The sequence below is a fragment of the Clarias gariepinus genome, chromosome 21, assembly GCF_024256425.1.
Source record: "Clarias gariepinus isolate MV-2021 ecotype Netherlands chromosome 21, CGAR_prim_01v2, whole genome shotgun sequence".
Taxonomy (NCBI): domain Eukaryota; kingdom Metazoa; phylum Chordata; class Actinopteri; order Siluriformes; family Clariidae; genus Clarias; species Clarias gariepinus.
The window spans coordinates 20,683,274-20,705,717 of NC_071120.1; the positions used below are offsets into that span (position 1 = coordinate 20,683,274).

The 22,444-nt window shown below is 38.0% G+C and overlaps 1 protein-coding gene across 5 annotated transcripts in view; it reads right to left on the reverse strand.

The window, feature by feature from the left end:
• The window catches only part of wdfy3 (WD repeat and FYVE domain containing 3), a 106,501-nt gene extending 86,878 nt beyond the window's left edge, over window positions 1–19,623 (reverse strand). For 4 of the 5 annotated variants that reach the window (XM_053481515.1, XM_053481514.1, XM_053481513.1 and 1 more), the window contains exons 1-3: window positions 19,422–19,623; window positions 2,032–2,242; window positions 66–189 (exon numbers count right to left, since the gene is read on the reverse strand). In XM_053481515.1, the coding sequence (XP_053337490.1) occupies window positions 66–189; window positions 2,032–2,211 (304 nt within the window). In that variant the 5' untranslated portion in view covers window positions 2,212–2,242; window positions 19,422–19,623. Of the gene's footprint in view, window positions 1–65; window positions 190–2,031; window positions 2,243–18,648; window positions 18,944–19,421 lie in introns of those variants that run through there. The other variant, XM_053481512.1, reaches the window with a different exon arrangement.
• Window positions 19,624–22,444: the final 2,821 nt, after the last annotated feature.

Sequence of the window (22,444 nt, forward strand, 5' to 3'; positions counted from 1 at the left end):
TTAAAGAAAACATCTCCTTTTATTAATACTAATACAAAACAACCACAGTAGTTATGGGGTCTCACCTGTAGATTTATTCGATGCTCGTCGTCTGATCTCGGTCACCATTAGTCTGGACACCTGAGTGGTGAATTGCAGCAGGTCTGCAAACTTTTCATGCATGGAGCTTGGAGGAGCGTTCCCAAATACCTGTCAGAAAAAAAATATTTATGGATATAAATGTAAACAAAACACTATTAGTGCAGTTACATAAAAAACAATATATATATATTTAATATTTATTAAATATATATATTTATTCTCTAAACTATTTAATATTACTGATCGTTAAATCAAACATAAAACCTGTACAATTGGTACTGAGCAGAAGCTTCTTTCTTAGATAAAGAAAAATTTGGCCTTCCAATACATGAGCTTAAAGATTATTACAAATTTTTTTTACAGGTAGTCCCCGACTTACAAACATTCGAGTTACGAATTTCCGCAGATATAATCAGACCCCAGTTCTACATCTGGTTCAATCACGGAAATGGCTCACGTGTATTGTACAAAGAATAGACACTGTAGTGCACCAGATACTAATATTTACAATTATATACAATAACTTTAGTGGGTAAGTGAAAGTGTGAGTTCACAGTCCAAGACAGTGAAAAACAGCTCTAAGACAAAATGGCGTCTAAGATTCCTCTCGCGATTTAAGAGCACAGGTTTTTGGTCACATGATGGCAGTGTGGGAAAAGTTGCCAGCTTTAGTCAAGTGGATTGGTATGCTTTACATTGTATATTTGTGTCAAAGGCGTACAAGACTCAGTATGTTGTACTTACGAACAAATCAGACTTACAAACGTGCTAACTTAAACGGAACTCATTTGTAAGTTAGAGACAACCTGTACCGTGATTGACGTAAAAAGAGCAACGCTGATTAATTATTATAAATATATCAATGTAAACTCAAATCTCAAATTTTTTACAACCAGGAGATAAAAACCTTACAACAGATTTATCTTGCAAACAAATGATAGTAATAGACAAAAGTAAAACAAAACAAAAAAAAGATATGAAGGGTTGTGATTTTCACTATTCATTTTTAAAACTTGCTTTTAAGACTCTAAGACATCCACATTTGCCATTTTGAGAACCATCACTGCAGATTACTTTAAGAGAATCAAAAACAATACAGCGTTCATCACCACGACTACTTTTCTGTAACTAATCGCCTGTTATAATCTGAGTTAAGCGCTAAAGCTCTCAAACTCAGAAGCACATTTCGAGCACGATTATTAAAATCAGTCACTGCTTTTCCCATTATCACGTCTGCTCCATTATGCGTCGATGAGCACTCTTCAAATCCTTATGACCGGACTCGTCGTGAAATTATGATCAGTGGTGACAGCTATTAGCGCCGTTTCTGTATAATCAGAACTTGAAGAGTAATAACGCAGCGCACTCGACCATGCCGAGACTCTTGATATCATGATGACTAACCTCCTTGGATAAAGCACTAATGCAAATAGGGAATAAATGCATTGAAAACATTTAAGCTGTAAAAACACTCCAGATAAGTTTTAGTTAAAGCTCCAGGAAAATAAAAAATAAAAGAAATCAGTTGTGTCTCATTATGCAACCTTATTTAACCGTGACACAAAGAGTGACGAGTTACAGCATCAACATACCATTTAGCAAAATAACCCTTTTATGCATCAATTACTTGAAAACATATCTGGGTGTTTATTTTTAATTACTTAGAAGTGCATGTCTAATTAATTTAGATTTCCTCTTAGTATGACATTAATAAAAGTAAATGGATTACCCCATGAAAAACTTCCTTGTAATATTTATTAATTTTATAGCAACTCCTGCCAGTTAAATTCAGATTTATTTACTGGCAAATTCAAGAAGTGCATAAAAATCCATGTGATATCGAGCAATTGTTGTCAAATCTTATTATATACCATGTAAACTGAAATTACAAAGCTGCCATTTTATGGCCAGCATCGTTACAGTGGAGCAGGACATATTTTTCCCCCTCACCCTGTTAAAGACGGGCAGCATCATGTAGAGCTTCTCCTCCTGTTCCTTCTGGGTCATGTGACGTGGCGGATGGCACAGCTCGGAGAAGAGGCGGCGTAGGTGCATGAGGCCCAGCGCGTTGTCCTGAGGGCTGCACTCGTCCTGCCGCGGCCGCCCCATGATCCTCTTCACCATATTCATCTTCAACGGCTTCTTCAGGCCAAAGCTGGCCCTGAAACAAAAAACACAAAGCACGAAAAGCATGTGTTTAACATACGACCAAATGATCTTGGGCAGTTTTAAAAAATATATATATAGATCACAGGAAGTGAAAGTCTTACACACACGTTTGTAGTTGCGTTTACAGCTGTACATTTGATACTAAACTACATTGTCTATCTGTACACAACATAGCTGGCTTCAAACTTATATACACTGTACTGTGCAAAAGTCTTAGGCACCTTATTATATGCTGTACCAATTTTGTTATACATGTTTATCATGTCTGCATAATTAGGTACAAAATAATTCAGTATTTCCATATATAACATATAAGTTAATAAATAAATAACATTAAAGGAGAATATATGCATGGCTGTAAAAAAAAGAAATATAGTACAAGATAGACTAGTTTTCAGATGGAAACATAAAACCTAATGTACGCTCCTGGGATTTGCATAAAAATAGAAAGGAGCGAGTGTGACCAAGTTACCAGAGGAACTCATTCTCCAGCAAGCTCAGTAAAACCTAACAGCTGTTTTCTACTGTGTATATATATATATATATATATATATTACTTAACTGACTAAAGATAAGAAGTTTAAAAATTGTAAAAAGAAAAAATTGTAAAAAGAAAGTTTACTGTCTGGTTTCTTCTGAGTAGCTATATTTCTTACTTCTTACATTTAAGGTATTAAACCTAAAAAGGATTTAATAAGCAATGAAATGCCGTCTCTTGTACAAAGTAATTAACTTTTTTCCTTAAACAATGTTCTGATTCACTCCAGCCCAGTAGGTGGTGATATGGCACCAGCCGCAGGGAAACTTAAAAAGAAGAAGCGACATTCTCATAAAATGTAAGTGTTTGTGAAAGATACAAGCAATTTCTTTTTCCTGCGAAAGCTGTTGTACATTTTTAAGGAATTAATAGATTTTTGATTTATTTAACATTTGTTAGTTTGTACCTATTTTTTTTTTAAGTTCGAATCGCAAAAAAAATGACCAAAATATTTGGTTAATTAAACTGCTTAATTAATTAAATAGCAGAACTCTACTAAACAGGAACTAAAAAACAAACCAACAAACTAACGAAACACACTTAATTCATGTAAAAAAAAAATTCTTTGGTCTAACTGCTCTTGTAGGGTAGCTAAAAAAAAGAAATAAAAAAAAAGGCAGTGTGTTTAGGTTTAAAACCATACCCAGCCAACCTGCAAAAGCTATGACTTACATACTGTACGCCATGAGAAAGGGAGCAGCAAACAAACAACAAAAAAAGGACAAGGTGAACAGAGAGCTGCAAACCTACTGTGTATTTTAAAAACACGACTTTGGTATCAGGTCCAACATTTTTCGAATGATGCTCTTACTTTTGTCTCAATCAAGAGAATCCATTAACTCTAAACTTGGATCTTGTTTAGATTAAATATAGTTGTAAGTACCACTAAGAAAAACGATTCCATAAATACTATAGAGAAAAATTGTACTACAAATAAAAATGTAATTGCTTTGGGTTGAATTGTTATATGGGGAGAAACTCATGAGGAAGTGACACGTCTCAAGCTTTGAGTAAAAATCTTTAAAGTGAACAAGAAGAAAACATGGTCCTGTTACAAAACTGAATCCTGTGCAATGGTTATGTGAAAACCTCCACGCAGCTATTAGGTGTGTAGCTATAGGGTGCACACCAAGCACACAAGAGCAAACAAGATACTTCTCATTTAAACAAATGTCACACGGCAACCAGTTTTAGTCCAAACATTGTGTGTTTCAAACAATATACACCAAATATAAAATCAGTCAAACTGGTATCGGTGGTGAAATGCGAAAAGGTGGAGTAAAAGGTGCGCTTTCTCCCAGGCGGATCGAAAAGTCTAAATATGATTAGTCTCATGAATTTAAGACTCCTGGGTAAGCAAGAGCACTTTGAAAAATTGCTGCTGTGACTGAATCTAAAAAGCATTATAGACTTTTCAGTCACATTAGGTGGCTTATTTGTGGTCAGAGAGCTCTAACGAGGGATACAGAAAGGCTTTCCTGACAGTTAAAGAACCTGACAGGCTAGAAAGTTTTTGCTGCAGCAGTGGCAAAAAGCAGACGTGCCGACATTAGTAACACAAGAAGAGAGAGTGAGAGAGAGAGGGGGACGGAAAAAGAGAGACAGAGAGAGAGGAAAAAATACCTTCATAACAAAAGCCCTAGTGGATATTGGTCGATGAGGTAGCTATTTTTTTTTTTTATGTACACTGAACAACAAAACAGCAACACTAAAGTTCAATACAAGGGTTATTTAATTATGAAGATAATAATAATAATCAGCTTGTCAACTTTTCATTAACCAATGTATCCAGCGATGTAAACTTTAAAGCACTTTATGTAAGTCTCTCTGGATAAGAGGGTCTTTCAAATGCCTAAATGTAAATGTAACTGTAACTTAAACACAGCTGATGACCACAGCTAACCTATACATAGCCAGAATATATAAAGTCTCTAAAAGAAGCCTTTTTTTCCTTTTAGCAAACTGTTTTTTTCCCCCCGACTATATCACTATAAAAAATCCTTGCAGCAAAAAAAGACAAAAAACAAAAAAAAACACCCTGAGAAAGTCAGGTTTCACTTCCATCAGTTCTAAATAAAAAAAGTTTGGACACACCTTCCAATGCCTCAGTGTTTCCTGAATGTTATTTCTTTCTATGAAGGCATCCAAAATATGCAATAATCTCCTCTGAACAGTTGATATTGAGATGTATCTGATACTTATGCTCTGTAAAGCCTTTATAACAGCCCTAAGAGCTCATTATGCTTTAATTATTCATTTCCAGACGTCAAAAACTTTTCTTATTCCATCAAACTGATAGGAGGGTTTATTTATTTATTTTGTTTTGCATACTGAAGCATGTTTGCAGCTATTTATGACTTCATACAGACCAAAATTAACATTTTACCATATGATTCGGTAATAATAATAAAAATAAATAAAAAAAAACTTTTCTGCTCTAATCTTCGCTTCATATTTTTAATTTTAGTAAGAGAAAAAAAGGAAGTACAAATAAAAAATGTTATAAGTGTTAAAAAAAATCAGCCCAAGCTGCAGATATATTTTTTCACCAAAAAATTAAATTGATGATAATGATGCAAGCACTGTTTTGAATTCCCTGCAAATTGATAGCAGCTCACACAAATCATAAACAATATCTTAGAAAATAAAAATAGATATTAGATATTTTGAGCGCAGGCCAGCACACATACTGATTCGTCTTTTTCTGTTCCAAGGGAACTTACTTAGCTTACTGCAGTGAGTCGTGAAATTAATAAAAAATATAAAGCGCACTTCAGCCCAAAGTTACGGTCCGCCTACAGATAATAGCAGTGGAAATAATGGCAGTTGTGCTCACTGCACTGGTTGTAACAGCAGGTTTCTTTTAACCATGTTTGGTTTAATGGTTGTAAAATATGATAAAGTGATGCCATGCTATGCTATGCTACGCTACGCCAAACCAGGGGCATTCAAGGCAAAACTTTTAAAAATCAATCGTACATCCATGAACATTCAGCGAGTGGACACCTGATCCCTGAGAATTTATAGATGACTTATTGCCAGCTTGAGGAAGAGACGCATCTGTCTGTGGAAATTGAACACACAGTTATTCGCTAATACCACTTGCACATTACAGGAACTCAGCTGGGTGTTATTTCCACATCCCCCGTACAGTCCTGACCTCACTTCGAGCCACTTCCACATGGCTGGGTAATTAAAGGATGTGACGTAAAGCAGGCAGTCTGATCATCATGGCTACAGCATACTGAGAAAACTTTCTACCTTGATGGCATCCAAGCACTAGTGAAACACTGGGATAAGTGCATAAGTGTAGCACAGGATTATATAAAAAAAATAAAGGGCATTTTTACTCTAATAACTGGTGTTCTGTTATTCTGTACAATAAAAAGTCCTGGGTTGACTTGAACACCCGTTTTAACATAACAGCACGCGTTTTCTGCATATACCCCAGATGTTTCACAAATAAGAAAAACTGAAAGGATTATACAAGACATATACTGTAATAAGCATAACATGAGGATACACCTTATGCTTCTTTGAAAAATCACAAACTATTAGGAAGCTCAGTCACAGTGAAGCCTGTTCAGGTATTTTCATGGTTCTTTTTAGCAGAAAACCAAAATGTCTTTTCTTTAATTAGGTTTTACAGGATCAAAAACTCTGGCTTTGAGATGTTAATCTTTATGTTGTACTAAATACAACTGAGAAACAGTTGGTAGCATACGTACTGTGCAGAGATGCTATTATCGCAAAAACAAGCAAACGCTCGTTAAACTCGGAGGCAGCTGTGACAAGACAGTTTATTATAATTTATAATCAAACATTAACATTACAGAACAGGTGGCCCTGTGACCAAATAAATTACATCATGTTTCTTGTAAATATCTCCTCAAAGACCTTTATTTAGGACACTTAATATATAAATATTTTCATTGCAAATATTTTCATTTTATTCTTTCTGGGCTCCTACATTTTTTAGAGCAGGAAAATTTTTGAAAAACTCTTAAAGTCTAAGCTGCTGGGTCTGTGTTTGTATTTGGTAGTATGTGGCTGAGCTTGAGGTTACATTTTGGCTTTGTTTCATCGCAATCGGCCCACGAGAAGAGAAGATATGCCACTTTAAAATACAAATATCATTTAAAAAAAATTTGAATTTAACCTTATTTTATGGCACTGTATGGCAATATAAAATAGTTTCGTAGATTTGAAATTCTGTAACAGCAGGTCAGATTTATATTAATCATAATTATAATTTTTTTATTTTTTTATTAATGCTCTTCATCCGATACATCGACATTAAATTGTGGACTCAATCTTATGCTGCTAATAAACTTCTAAATAATAATAATAATAATAATAATAATATTGTTATTTAACAAAATATATGTTAGTAGTATTTAATATTTGTTGAAGACATCTCCAGGTTCAGTACTTTGTAACGATTATAGAAAAGTCTTCGAAACAGGAAAAGCTGTGCATGAGTGTCTGGTGAGTGAACGACTGTTTGTAGCAGTGTGTAGGTCGTTTATAACTGTCTGGTGGATCTTTTATAACATTAAATGCTGCCTCAATGTGTTATTCATTATTATGATTTTTCTTTAAAAATGCAACAAGTTGGCAAATTACTGCTTTATTTTTTTTAAGTTACTACAGTAACTCTAAGTGTACTTGATATCAAGCCATCCAGCTACTGATTATTTTCCAATAAGAGCATGTCTTGTCATGTTTTATTCCTTTTTCTTACACAGCAATGCCTGAATTAAAATTCTCACAGCATGCCTGAGCAGGTCTGGCCAGTGACGGTGAACAGTAATAAAAGGAAAAGGAGGTCAGTTTCACTAAAATGATGAGGCTTTCTCATGCAGAGAGGACCGCTGAAGCAGAAATTATATTCCTACTGCTTCCTAGTGCTAACGTCTCTGGCGATTTCATAAGACAAAGTTTTATACAAATGCTGGAAGACTCGGAGTATACAGATAACTGAACCAAAAGAAATCAAAAAGTCAAGTTAAAAGTTCGGTTAAAAAGCTTTTACGAAAAAAAAAACCCAAAAACAACTGATATTCTTATTAGCATTAGAGCAGAAGTCTGAGGTTAACCAACACACTTTTATTGTAAAAAGGGAAGAAAAAAAAATAATCCCTTCACTCCGGCCTCAGCAGACTCTTGGAACTTGGGAAAAGTGTGAACTGGTTGCCACCTTGGCATGACGTGAATGAGTAATGAGCCTCTTTTTTCGGGTAAAATGCAAGCCTGGTGCATTCTTGAGAAGCTGCAGAAAAGAAATTTGCATGTGTGGTCAGGATAAACAGTTCATGGCCGAGTCCTGCTGCTTTGTATGACTGCTCTGAACTCGACTGCGGGGCACAGCGAGGTTCCTCATCCAGACAGCATGATATACATATGGTCTTTTGAGAATCTGTGCTTTCACAAGATACATTAACGACTACTATTCTGACCAGTTATTCATTGTTGTGTGGCTGTAGTGCACAAACTACAAAAAAAGTAAACTTTTGTACCTAAAATTAGCTGACCTGGAACAAATTACGGAGAAATAAAAAAAATAATAAATAATTATAGGGTGTCCCAAAAGAATTGACATAATTTTGTAGTCTAGCAACATACCCAATTCTCACCCAAACGATTTTAAATTTTAACAAGATGTGTAAAAAATAACTACGTTTAATGACAGAGATAGATCGGCTGTGCCGATGATATTGACAGTGTACCATTGAAATATTTATTTTGACACATAATTTTTTTTTTTATGGGACTATGTGAAAGGACTGGTTTTGATCCTCTCCTCTTTCTAAAATCCTAGAGGAACTCTGGAGAATTACAAGATATGCTACAGCAGTTTTCTTCAAGAGCTGAACTACCGACTACAACCGTGTTGAACGTTTGCAAAGCTTTGTGAAATCGGTTATAAAATCTCTATCCGTTTGAATATGCTGTTGGAACTTTGATAAATAAAATTTTCAGTTTTCTACATGAAGCCCATTTAATTTCATTTGCCTAGGACATGTAGATACTCAGATATTGTCACTTTTTTTGCCACCCTGGAATTCAAACGAGAAAGAATCCACCTGAAGTGAGGATTAAACTGAAGCAAGAGCAAAAGCATGTAACAAATACTCAAGAAGCCAAAGGCATGTAAGCCATTTCCTCACAGATCCAAAATAACTTTAGTAATCTAGACGGAAATATTTCTGATGTTTTCAAGGGCCGAATATGGAGCTATACAGTGCTAAAATTGTATTCTATTTAAAATGACGATTATACATTCAATAATTTTATTTTAACACAAAATGCAAATGTTAATAAGTAGTAACGTTCTTGCCTTTGTCAGCAGCAGCTGATTCACTCACAAACACAAACACACACACACCCTAAACAATGAAATCATTAATACAGCAGGAAAGACAAACAAAGCAAAGCTGTGTCTTGGGTGTTACAATAGAAACAACACAAGAGTTTCCATCATATGCTAAAGCTGGTACGTGAATGTGGGTAAAAGTAGGCCATGTGCGTTTGCTGAGTCGGGTGGAACGTTTTCTAAAGTGACTAAACACTCGGCCGAAAAAAAAAAACGTCTGGAGCCTGAAAGAGCGTTGCCAGAGGCACCGAGGAGACGAAGGAGCCCAAGGAAATATATTCCCAACTCTTTCACTATTTCAGAATTGTTTTCACAACTGGCTTTGTGCTTTGTTTTCAACTGGCTGAAAGTGCTTGTTTTCGGGCCCTGGGACAAGCAGATCACAAAGCCTGGCTATCTGACGTTTTTATAAACAGATTCTAAAAGAAGAAAATAAATTCCTGTGAGATATCAACAACTCAACAACTCTGGTTGATGCATATATCACACAGTGGTGTAACATGGTACTTAAACTCATCCCCAAATCCTACCATGCACAAATCTACTGAGCATACCGTCATCACGAAATCTTTTGAATAAAATAACATGCATAAAAATTTTTTTTTTTTAAGTTGTCCGTCATTCATACATCAGCAATCCTCAGAGAATTGGCTTCAGTGATGAAACGGAATGAAATACAGAAAATTGCAGCACAAAAGCGTCATATAATGTAATAACTTATTTAACAGACCATTAGTCTTGCATGATAAGACCTAACAAGGGCCTTCTTGCATGCATACTGACAGGAACAGAGAAAATACAGTATGATTAAAACAAAGCCAGCACTGAAACAAGAAGTGAGATTATTGTGGTAACCATGTTGATGAACCGGTTATCATTTGAAGCATTGTGTCCCGAGATAAACTGAGTAAACATTTTGGCACATGTATTTTTACCTCCAGACATTGATAAAACATCATTCTACAATTTAACAAAAACTAAAGCAGCTCCGTATAAAATAATGGTATTTTAGCTTGGATTACGACACACAATGTGATGTGTGAAAATGATTCCTCATGTTCCCACAATCACTCCTTCAGAATTTGAACCCTGGAATATGCCTGGAAGAAAAACTTCACAGATGCGATAACCTGGTCATTCAGGTCGTCAGCTGACTTCATTTTATTGCCGCATAACATAGCTGAGCCTGGACCTGAGCAACTGAAGCAACCCCAGATTATAACACTACCTCCAGAGACTTATACAGCGGCCACTATGCATGATGGGTACATCGCTTCATGCGCTTTCTTTCATACCCTGACACGCCCGTCTCTCTGGAAACAGGATCAATCTGAATTCATCCGATCACATGACTGTTTTCCACTGCTTGTAAAACGTTCCCTAGCAAACTGAAGCCTATCTTCTGAATAGTCACACAGCTGTCTAGTCTTAATCCTGTGTATAAAAATGCTCTTACTTTCAATATTAAACATAGCTATGGTTCTTTGCAGGTGATTTTTCTTTTTTTTTAAATCATGTGACTTCACCAAGCGTTTAAGTGATCTCTATTTTTGATTTCTTTTTTTTTTTATTTCCGACCACATTTCTTTCACAACAAAGTTGACGGTTCAGCAACTAAACACCCAGGTTTTGATAACATGTTAAACGCAGTTCAAGTAAATTAAAATCTCCTTAGTTGTTTTCTTTGCTTGATGCTGATCAACATAATTTTATTATATCTCAACATAAAGTATATTTAGCGTGTATATATAATATACGGCCAAAATTATATATGCAAACATCTCAATCCTACTTGAGTTTTCAGGAAAACTACTGAAGCAAACTATTGATATTTGGCATTGTTGTGTGCTCTAGCCTTCACTTAATTTCACTTCACTACAACTACCTCTCTCGACCTGTTCCAGTACGACGATGTCCCTGTGCACAAAGAGAAGCAGACACGTCTTGCCACGACTGGAGTGGAAAAACTAAATTGTCATGCACAGAGCCCTGACCTTAACCCCACCAATTACCTATGAAACAAACTGGAAGGTGTACTTCATCCCAGACCTCCTCATGAGACATGAGTGCCTGACCTCACTTATGCTCTTGTAGCTGAAAGACCACAAACCAAAAAAATCTAGTGGGAAGCCTTCATAGAAGATAAAAAGATATTATAACAGAAAAGAGAACGTACGAGTGTGAAGGTCAGGTGAATAGAATAAGTTTTGACCGCCAGGTAAGAGAGCGAACTGTGTTTTGACTTTTTTTTTAGGACGATTTTGTTCCACAATTTCCGCTCCTCTTTCAGTGGCACCCCTGATAAATAACTGATATTAACTATATACTGAACTTACGTTGGCTTGAACCGGCATGCATTCATATATTTTATTTCATACCATTGAACTTCCTTGAAAGAAAGCATCAAGCTTTCTGCATCAAGCAAGAAAATTAAACTGAAACTGATAATTAAAACTAAACCAAATGAACACCTTCATTTTAGTCTCAAGAGCTAATTAGGATTTTTTTTTTCCTAATTAGAAGCAGTGGCTTAAACGGTTAAGGCTGTTGATTACTGACCGGACGGTTGAGGGTTTAAGCCCCAGCACCCCCAAGTTGCCACTGTCGAGCTCTTAAAAAAGGCCCTATCTGCTCTAGGGGGCGCTGTACTGTACATTCTGGCTGACACAGTGCCTTGACCCCAGCTTTCCAAATAGGAAAATTATTTTTTTTTATTATCCAAAAAAATAATAATAAATTTCACTGTGCTGTAAGTTACGTGTGACAAATAGTTGAATCTTTATCCAGAATTTCTAATATATTGTAGCATTACAGTTTGGGAGAAATTACAAAATAAGTGGCTAAAAATATTAGTCATCAGATGATGGATTTAACAAGTCTAGCCATGGTCTATCAAAAAGGCAAGAGATAATGAAACTTATGACTGGTGTGTGTACAAATTTAACAAGACTTAATAAATGACTGTTAAATGTGAACTCTAATAAACCAGTTTTTCAGTGCTTCACTCTTTACTGGCATTCTCATAAACAACTGAAAAGACTGGTAAAATACAAACAATAAAAAATAATAATAATAAGTAAATAAATGAAAGAGTATTTGGAGGGTAAAGAGTTCATGAGCTTAATGTGATGTAATCACAGATGCCTCACTTGGTGTGTCACTAAATCAGGGAACCGAGACTCAACATTTCCATCATTTCCAAATGAAGAAAGAAAAAGAAAAAAAAAGGAAATTGAAACAAAACTGGTTGCTTAATAAGGATAAGCATCATCATCTATAAACAGAAAAGACATTTACTCAATTTGTAATAATCCCTGGAGTCCTTTAAATAAAAACAATCCCATCAAAACAAAATGTAGTAGAAATATTCAACACCAAACCAACAGCATCACAAAGACAGACTTCCAACAAGAACACCACATTTCAAATTCGAGTCTCACATGCAAAATCTGTCGTCACTAATGCCGTATCTGCCATCTTTATAATTCTAGTAATCGAATTACCAAAGTGATAACCAGACTGAAAACATGCTTGAAAATAAAAATAACAATAAAAAAACTGAATATCCATGTCTTGGGGGTTTAAACAGGAAACCGGTTCTTACAATAACCCACTTATCAAAGAACAACTGTTTCCTATTCTTCTCTTTAAAACCAAGTAAACAAGGATCATCACTTCAATCCATTCTGTATAATAATCGAGCATCATGATTTCTGTACACAACAACAACATCCTGACGATGTAGACACTCATCCTGTCATATGTCAAAATCATAAATAATGCAGGAAACCGGATTTTATCCGTCCATGGATGAAAGAAATCCTTGGTCAGAAGACATCTCCATGCAGCTATTCTGAGCCCACCATGGCAGCAGATGAAACTGCACTAAAAAGGTGTGTAAACAAACCAGCTTGTCACCATGGAGAATGTGTTTTTTTTTCCATACCTACTGCTCTCCCGCTGCTCTGCCAGCATCCCTTGGTATCATCGATGGAAAGGTAATCCGAAAAAGGAAACCGGGAGGAGAGATAACGATCCTTGTTTTTCTGTATCGGGGAGACAGCTCAGCGTTTATGAGGCGTTATGGGCGAGCGGCGAGTTTTATTGGCACCGCCAGGCGACTCCGGTGCCAGCCTGCAGGGACTGGCACAGCTGATGCTCCCCTGTCACCAGCTGTACCACGCGGGTGGATAATAGGAGGGGCGCTTCTTTCACACAAGGAGATACCATCTGGGTGCCATAGCAGGGGAGTGAAGAAACCTACAGCATGCAGATTTTTTTTTTAACTCGCCCTATTGCATCTTACTATAGTGGCTTACTCTACTTTCAAAAGCATTAAATAATCTGACCATGGCCGATCCTCGAATCGGAAGGTGTGTTCTATGTGCTAATGTTCGATGACATCACGATTTGCTGAAATTTATATTAATTTGCTCATTGTTATAGGTCATTGTTTCTATAGTAACGGCTCATTCACAGGGACCTGGACGGTGGACGCAGCACATGATTTAAGACAAAGAAAGAACGTTTATCTTTGGACCGTGCTGTATAACCCAAGACAAAGAAAGGAAAAAAGAAGAAAAAGAATACAGACATCCCAGATTACAATGGCGTGACTTTTTCACATCATTTCTTTCAGAGCCAAATTAATTCACATTCAGTAGAAACCATTCTATCTATATTTGGTACGATTCTCTCTGTGTTCATTAAACGCAACTGGTTTATCGTTACACCGCCCAAACTAATGTCGCTTTATGAACCAACCTGAATTTATGAGCAGGAATTTCAAGTTGACAGGGTGCATTTTTTTTTCTGTGAATCATGAACAATAATTCTGCTTCATGTCAGAATACATCACCCCAGGCACTTTTGGATTATTTTCCTATAACAGCATGCTCGGTCATCAATTACTACTTACAAATGAGAGTGAAAGGCCCAATCATTCAGACACACAGTCAATGGGGTGGAGTCAGACCTGTTCTAGCTCCTCCAAACCTGGGCAGACTCAGGCCAAAAAAATGTAAGTGATGATTTTGTTGTGTTCGAGCTGCAGCGGTGTGTTTGGTGTGTTGTTTCATGTTAGGAGGGTGATCTTTAACAATTCGATTGAAATGCTCACACCTACACAGCTGTGCCGTTCTCGCCTAAAATAAATCGACTTGCATAAACGTCTGAATCAGCAGGATGACCACATCAACCAAAGACATTTTTCATAGTAAAGCACTGTTACAGAAAACAGGAAAAGAGAAGTGAAATTCCTACACACACAAAAAAAGAAAAAAAAAAAATCTGCGCCAAGCATTCATTAACAAAACATGGATGCTTGGATTTTACAAGAATGATATCACTTTAAGAAATCAATAAAGCAGGTTTGCAGCAGGTGATGTTATTTATACACCATTATAAAGTGCTCAGCTCTCAGAGCCAGGTTTGCAAAATGAAAATAATTTAAATTCACTCCAGACAGATCCTTAACCCTGATAGATTATAACGTAGATTATATTATAGCAATGCACTGAGATCTGATAACACACCAGATTACTAGCGATTTCCGAAGGCAAGGACACACAGAAGGAAGCATTTCTCTCGTCTGCTTTTGTGTTTAGTGCACTTAGCACAATCGTGACCCCGAAACGACGCCTACCACTGCGGCCTGGTGCTGAATGGAAGCTGGGGGAGGTGATTTGAAGGAAATAACCAGAATTTAAATACGACACAAAGACACCTTTAGAGGTTTAAAAGCGATGTTGAGATTTCTTTTAAAGGTCAAGAACTCTTTAAATAAGGACATGAGCATGACATTTGAGGCACAGGTATAGCTTCATTAGTCAACTCCGAATGTTTTTAATGTGCAGGGAATAAACCTCATGGGGTCATGTTATTGTAAAAGAAAAGAAAAGAATGACACTATGCGTTTATAGTTATTATTTAATGGATGTTTAATGTGAATTGTGTTTAAAACTATTTGGATCAAGTTATTATTTACATTATAACAGCAGTAAACAACTCATCCTTAAACTTTCATGTTAATAAGAGCATCACACAAAACAATCAAACCTTTATTATACCAAAAATTATGTTTTCTTTTTTTTATTCATGTGAGTCATCTTTTATTTTTAATAAAATAAAGAATATTACTGCTGTAATTGTTGCTATATATGCAACACTCCATTGAATCCTGTAGATTATGTGATATGAGCAAATAATAGTCTAAACATAGACAATTTGGGATCATATTCAACATCTTATTTATTATATACTACATGAAGCAAACTATCCATAAATCCATAAACATCAGTCCCTTTTTAGATAATAAGTCTTTCAAAGGAGTCTAAATATATAGATAGTAGTTGACTAATTTGTGCTTTTTTTTTGTTTGTTGCCAAGGCAAAAATGTCTAGCTTATGACATAACTTAGGAAACACAACTCGCCTTTCCTGAGCAGTTTTACAAGACAAACTTTCAACTATGTGAAGCGTTCACAGTACGATAATATTTTCTGTTATTTTGGACGTTTGCATCCCATGACCAGATCCTTTAATATTCAACATTAAATGCTAAGAAATTACAGTGAAAAAAAAAAAAAAACCAATTACAGTATTACTTGATCAGCATTTAAGGAACTGACACTCTAAGGAAAATAAACTGTTATTTATATACTGCAAGACTAAAAGTTAGCATACAGGAATTACTTTATAACCGGAGCTGCCATTATAGTGCATTTTATGGGATCTCGCTTTTCCTAAGGATGTTCTTTTGCTTTTCACCTGAAAATTCTTCCCCAGGTAGTGTGTGTAGTAGGGTTGCAGATTTCACACATTTTTCTTAAACCATAGTTAAACATATTAAAATCAACAATAATAATCAATAATAACCAAATGTATTTTTTCCCTTATGTAGGGTTTAATTTGAACAGCTCTAAGGTCACAATGCAGTGTTTGACATACACTGATTTATTTGCGGTGGCCTGCCACAGTATCAACACTGTCCTACATGTATTAATTTACAATATATTTTTTAATTATTTAAAATCTTATTTAATTGCACAAAGACCATTTATCACAACCGCACAAACCTATCAGTAAACAGCCCCGCCGCTCTGTGCTCATGCAACGACTGTGCAAACGAAGCACTCGTAAAACGTTCATGAGCATACAACAGGAAGTATATTAGAACAACAGAGATCAGTTTTGTGACAGAGGTCTTTAGAAAAAAAAAAAAACTTTTACTAACTAAGTACCGTCAGTCAAACACTGTCAGGAGGGTTTTTTTTTCCTTCCAAAATAAAGATGGAGGAGGCAAGTATGCAAAATAAGAATCTCTTCTCTACTCTATTGACTCCTCAACCAATTGGGCGCTAAGATGTGAACGAAATAGGAGGCGTTCCAGTTCACACTGGGCAATAACAAGCGTCTTACATGATCCACAGTAAGTAAAGGTGTGAACACAGGGGTCAAATGCATCTCAAAGATTAATGGCGTTTTCACATTAGGGCCAGAGATCGTTCCAGAGAACGCTTGACCCTAAAGTCTGTTTTATTTTGATCAGTGAAAACACAATCGTTCTGCACTTGGGAACCGTAACCAAGTTCGTTTGGTCTTGAGAACGATACGGCGTGTTCGGGCACGGATCAAATCACATATGAAAGCCAATCATACCTAAAAACAGAACCGGATTCTCCAGGGTCTTGTGGCCAAGACAGCTGCTTTGTATCTGCTTTCTTTGTTTGATTTACAAACCACACAAGCGATGTCTTTAAAACAGACAGAAAAAAATAGGATTATCACAGTATTTTTATCTTTTCTCCCATGGAAATGACGTATAAAATCTGAACACAAGGGGTCACAGGAGATGTGTGTGTGTGTGTAATAATGTGTGAACGACTATGTGTCTGGGCTGTCCACTTGTGATCTGATCACTCGATAAGAATGTTAACACCAGGTGTGGACAGGGTTATATGGCCACATGAGACATTCAGGTTCATAGAAAATACAACTTGCTCGAAAGTCTCCCCTCCTGTGAGCATTTTATTGCTGTCCTTTATGTTTATTGCTGGGTGACTTGTCCAACAATATATCACTGACATCCCCCAAACAACAGTCACAGTGATGCACCTGTACAACTCAACCCAGAATTTATTCCCATTCACATAGGACTTAGGTGACCCTTCAAAGAATATTATCTTTCAAATAACCAGCTTTAAATGAAGACATTTAAACTTCATGCTAAACAATGATTTTGGGTGTGTGTGTGAGAGAGAGAGCAATACAGAACCATAATAAAAATAAAAAAAAGTCTCTGTCTTCCTCTCAAGCTGACGGTCTCTGTATCTCTTTCCATCTCCTTCTGCCTTTCCACCTGTTTCACTGTCTGTTTCCCTCTCTAGCTTTCCCTCTAACTCTCCAGCTCTACCTCCCTCATTGTCAGTCTTATTCTCTTGTTAGTGATCTGTTTGTCATTGTCTCTCTCGCCCCTCATCTCACTTGCTGCATGTCTGTCTCTCTGCTTCACTAAACATTTTCCTTCCCTCGCTCCCATTTTTTTTAATCTCTATCCTTTTTTTCTCTCAAGCTCTCTCTCTTGCTGTCTTTGTCCTGTCTCCCCAAAGTCTCTTTCTTCTCCAGTCTCCCTCTCTAACCATCGCTGTGTAGTTTACCCGTCTTTCTCTTTCCCAGTCTCCTTCTCTTTCTATCTCCCTGTCTTCCACAGTTTCCCTCTCTGTCTGTCTCTCCCTCTTCCCCAGTCTCCCCTTCTCCTCAATCTCTTCATCTCTGTTTCCCAGTCTCTGTCTCTATTCCCAATTCTATGTCTCTCTCTGTTCCCCAGTCTCCCTCCCTCTCTCTCTCTCTGTCTCTTCCCCAGTCTCCCACCCTCTCTGTCTCACTCTCTTCCCGAGTCTCCCTCCCTCTCTAGCTTCCCCAGTCTCCCTCTCTCTCTGTCTCACTCTCTTCCCCAGTCTCCCTCCCTCTCTTTCTCTCCCCAGTCTCCCTCCCTCTCTGTCTCACTCTCTCTCTCCCCAGTCTCCCTCCCTCTCTGTCTCACTCTCTCTCTCCCCAGTCTCCCTCCCTCTCTGTCTCACTCTCTTCCCCAGTCTCCCTCCCTCTCTGTCTCACTCTCTTCCCCAGTCTCCCTCCCTCTCTGTCTCACTCTCTTCCCCAGTCTCCCTCCCTCTCTGTCTCACTCTCTTCCCCAGTCTCCCTCCCTCTCTGTCTCACTCTCTTCCCCAGTCTCCCTCCCTCTCTGTCTCACTCTCTTCCCCAGTCTTCCCCAGCCTCTTTCCCAGTCTCCCTCCCTCTCTTCCCCAGTCTCCCTTCCTCTCTCACTCTCTTCCCCAGTCTCCCTTCCTCTCTCTCCCTCTCTTCCCCAGTCTTTTCCCCAGTCTCCCTCCCCCTCTTCCCTATTCTCTCTCTCTTCCCTAGTCTCTCTCTCTCTCTCTTCCCTAGTCTCTCTCCCTCTCTCTCTCCAGGTCATGACCTGCACTTACTGTGTTATGATTCTGACAGGATTCGGTTCGTTGGCTGATGTCCAAACGGCTCCCTATTGGTCAGTGAGTGCCCGAGTCAGGGCGGAGGACGCTCTGCTTCGTGTCGGATGTAGTGCACTTAGTGAGGAAGCGGCGAGCCGTTTGGGATTCGACCGATGACTTGCACATAGCGTCAGATTTACTAGGTTCGAGCATCACCACAGCAGTCTGTCCCTCTCATGTCTCCTTCATGTACAAACAGAAAGCTTGTTTAACAAGCAGAGGATGAACAAACAGGAGTCAGTACTGCAGCTCAGACTAGGGCCCTTACTGTGACTGGGGGGACGGACACATACAGTGTATGAGATTCCATATTAGTGGCATTTAAACCAAGTAGGGATTTAAGAGAAGAGCTCACAGCTAGTCAGTGTTCAGAGACAATCCGGTCACATCTCCAGTCGAATAAACCCACACAGGTATCAGTTGCTTTTCCTTTAAGTGTCTGACCTGAGGGGGGAAAAGGCTCGACTATTAAATGTTCCCTCTATAATATCTGTTCCCACTGCGCACAAGATGGTAAGCTAGCGTTAGCATTAGCACTTCTAGCATAGAAGCTAACTGAAAATTCAACAACAATAACAGCACCAGCCTCGGTTTATAACACACACACACCCTGAGTTCAAGGAATTTCAACACGCGCACACACACACACACACACACACTGCTCGAGGTGCCGGGGTGAAAGCTAGCTGGTTAGCACGAAGCTCAGCGTTAACGTTTCAGGACTAACTTACCGCAAACGCCGAGAGGCTGAAGACGGAGAAAAACCGGGCGTTTAACCGACACAATCTCCTCTCAGTGTATTAACGACAGCCTGGTTTCCCGTCTGCCATCCATACCTGACGCACAGCGAGCACGGCGCTTCGTGTTCTGCCTACTGTTTTGGAGTGAAATCAGCTAGTGGCCATATTTAATCCTCACCATCCCAACAAACACAAGCTCCTAGTCTCATCCCAGCTCCACTACTCCCTGTCAGTGCTGAACGCGTCCACGCACTGCCGCCCGTCTCCGTCCAAAAACAAGGGCAACACCGACATCTGCTGGACAAACCGTGCAATACCACCTGCATTCGTTTTCATGTAATTTAGTCGACGTAGGCCAAACTACCGAACATTATACAGCAAAGTATTGCACTAGCTTAAATTAAATCTTATTAATGCGACACTTGCTGGTCAAACTATGGAATAGCACCTGTTTATATTTTAAACGACACTACCGTAGTCTACGTGGGGGAAATCAGCGACACCTGCTGGTTGAACTCTGAAATAGATAGACGTGATTTATTTTGATCTTTTTTAGTGTACAGTAAAAAAGAATGAAACAATGACAGTTTGTTTGTTTTAACTTAAGTAATTAATTGCTAAAAAATAAAAAAACTCAACTCAAAAAACAACTTTTCCTGAGATTATGGACTTCCACTCACTCACTGCCTTTTTGTCCCCTGTGGGGGACATGATACTCTGGTCTTTTTTTTAAACACAATGCATGCAATGTGTATGTCTTTACACATACACACAGTAAATGTGTTTACTGTACTGTAAAGAGTACATATTGATGTCACACAAGTGGGGGTGTGGCCAACAGATCACATGTGCTGTCTTTCTAAACTAGCGGCGATTGCAGCAAGCACATTCTATGGCAGCATGAGGTTTAAGTGATCAAATTTTTAAATACAGCATGTAGTTTTTTTATAATATTGTTTTTTTTTTATTTGTGAAGATTTTAACTACATTATATTACGATTTTATAAGGGCATGTTAATTTTAAGCCTTTCAAAATACACTTTTTACTCCATGTCCTTTGTAGGGGACAGTGGGACTTGCCTTATCCCATTTTCAACCCTTGCCCTCGAATACACTAAGCTTTATATGTTTTGGGCAGGAAAGACAATGCCATTACAGAAAGACCATTACTGCCAATGCGATAACCTGGGACAGATTTTCTTTAACTTCGCCAGTCCATCAAATGACCTTGCTATCCTGGATGACCAGAAAAAAGAGGATGCTGTCTGGACGGTGAGGTCTCTTTTAAACAGAAACCAACAGTCAACAAGTCTCCCTCAATTGATCAAGGTCCCTCAAAGCTGGCAAATATAAGCAAATGATTCCTTTTACAGGTCAGTGTCCTGTGTGCCAATGTAAGCCTGGGAAACCAAATCCCACTAGTCGCAGGGCCTTTGTGTTCGCCAGTTCCAGTGGTTTGGTGCTTAATTTTGAAGTCTACAGAAATCAAAACACATTTCAAGACAAGCTGGTGGGGATTGGAAGAAATGCTGTTGTTTGCATGGCAGGGTCAATACCAGGAGGAGCCCACCTATATACCTACACCAGTATTTCACCTCTATCAAAGTGCTGGATCGCTTAAAGGAGTCTTCATCTCTTTTAGATCTGTAAGTCTAAAGTGTCCAATGACAATGAACAGGAGAGATGCGCATCAGAATGATAGTTAGGAAACACTCAGAGATTGCTATAACAAAATGTCTGGACAACAAGAAAGGTCCTTTGGCATCTTTTATCCATGGAATAGAGTTTAGGATAACAAAAAAAAAAACACGGGCGGAGTGGACCACATAATCAGCCTCTATCCAATGTCAAGCTGCATCAGGACATGGACTGTCCGCACCATCCTATGTTGCTTTGATCTGGCTGCCGCAAACATTTGGACCTAGTAAAGATCAGACCACCGGGCCTTTGGGAAACTGGCAAAAGACCAGACTTATTGTATACATATGTATCTTATTAGGGCCCAAACAATGACATCAGCACTATGTCATCATAGTGTGTGAAGAGCCCTATGGTTTTCCTAGGAATTATTTATTTTTTACCATTTTGGGCTTATTGGGGGTATCAACATGCTCAAAAACTTATAAAATTTGTCAGACATTGAAATCTGCTGCCATTAGGATGGCAGAAAGTCTGGGCCCCGGGCGTGGCTCAGGACCCTCACACAAATTTTTTTTTGCATAGCTCAAACACACTTGCACAAATGACAGCTTATTGAGCTAAACAAATTTTACATTGCATGTCATGGGCTCAACTCAACAGGAAGTCAGTTATTTTGTCTGCCAAAACACACCCGAAGGAATTCTATACAGTCTTCTAAGGAAATTAAGCAATCAACATCGAACCAGGCCTATGTGATCTAAAGACACTAAGGATGCAAAATTTTTGATATCTCAAACTGGTCAGCTGTGCTGGTGCCTAATATATACACCAAAAAGTGGCAAAGAACCTTCTGTGGAACATCATATTAAGTGACATCACACTGAGTGACATCATAGCTCTGCCCGGGTGGTGATGGCACAGGGTGCTACGGCCTGCTCATTGTTGCTTCCAACTATATTACTTATTATATTATAATTACGTAACTAAATATATTACTAAATAGAACTAAAATTCATTGTACTTCTTTCGACAAAGCAAGACCCAGTGTCCATTACAAGGGACATGATATAACTAAGAAATAAATGATAGTTTTGGGAAGAAAATCTGTGAGACATGTTTCTGACATCTTACAGAATTATTTTATATATATAAAAAAACACTTCACTGTTAAAAAAAAAATCACAAGATCACATTGTAAAGATAATTAATTTTTTCCCCTGGAATTTAAGGAAAAATGACAACCTGATTGATAATAGCCTTTCACTCACTCACTCACTCACTCATCGTCTACACCGCTTTATCCTCAGGGTCATGAGGGCCTGGAGCCTATCCCTATCCATCGTAGGGCACACACACTTAAATGCTCATTCACT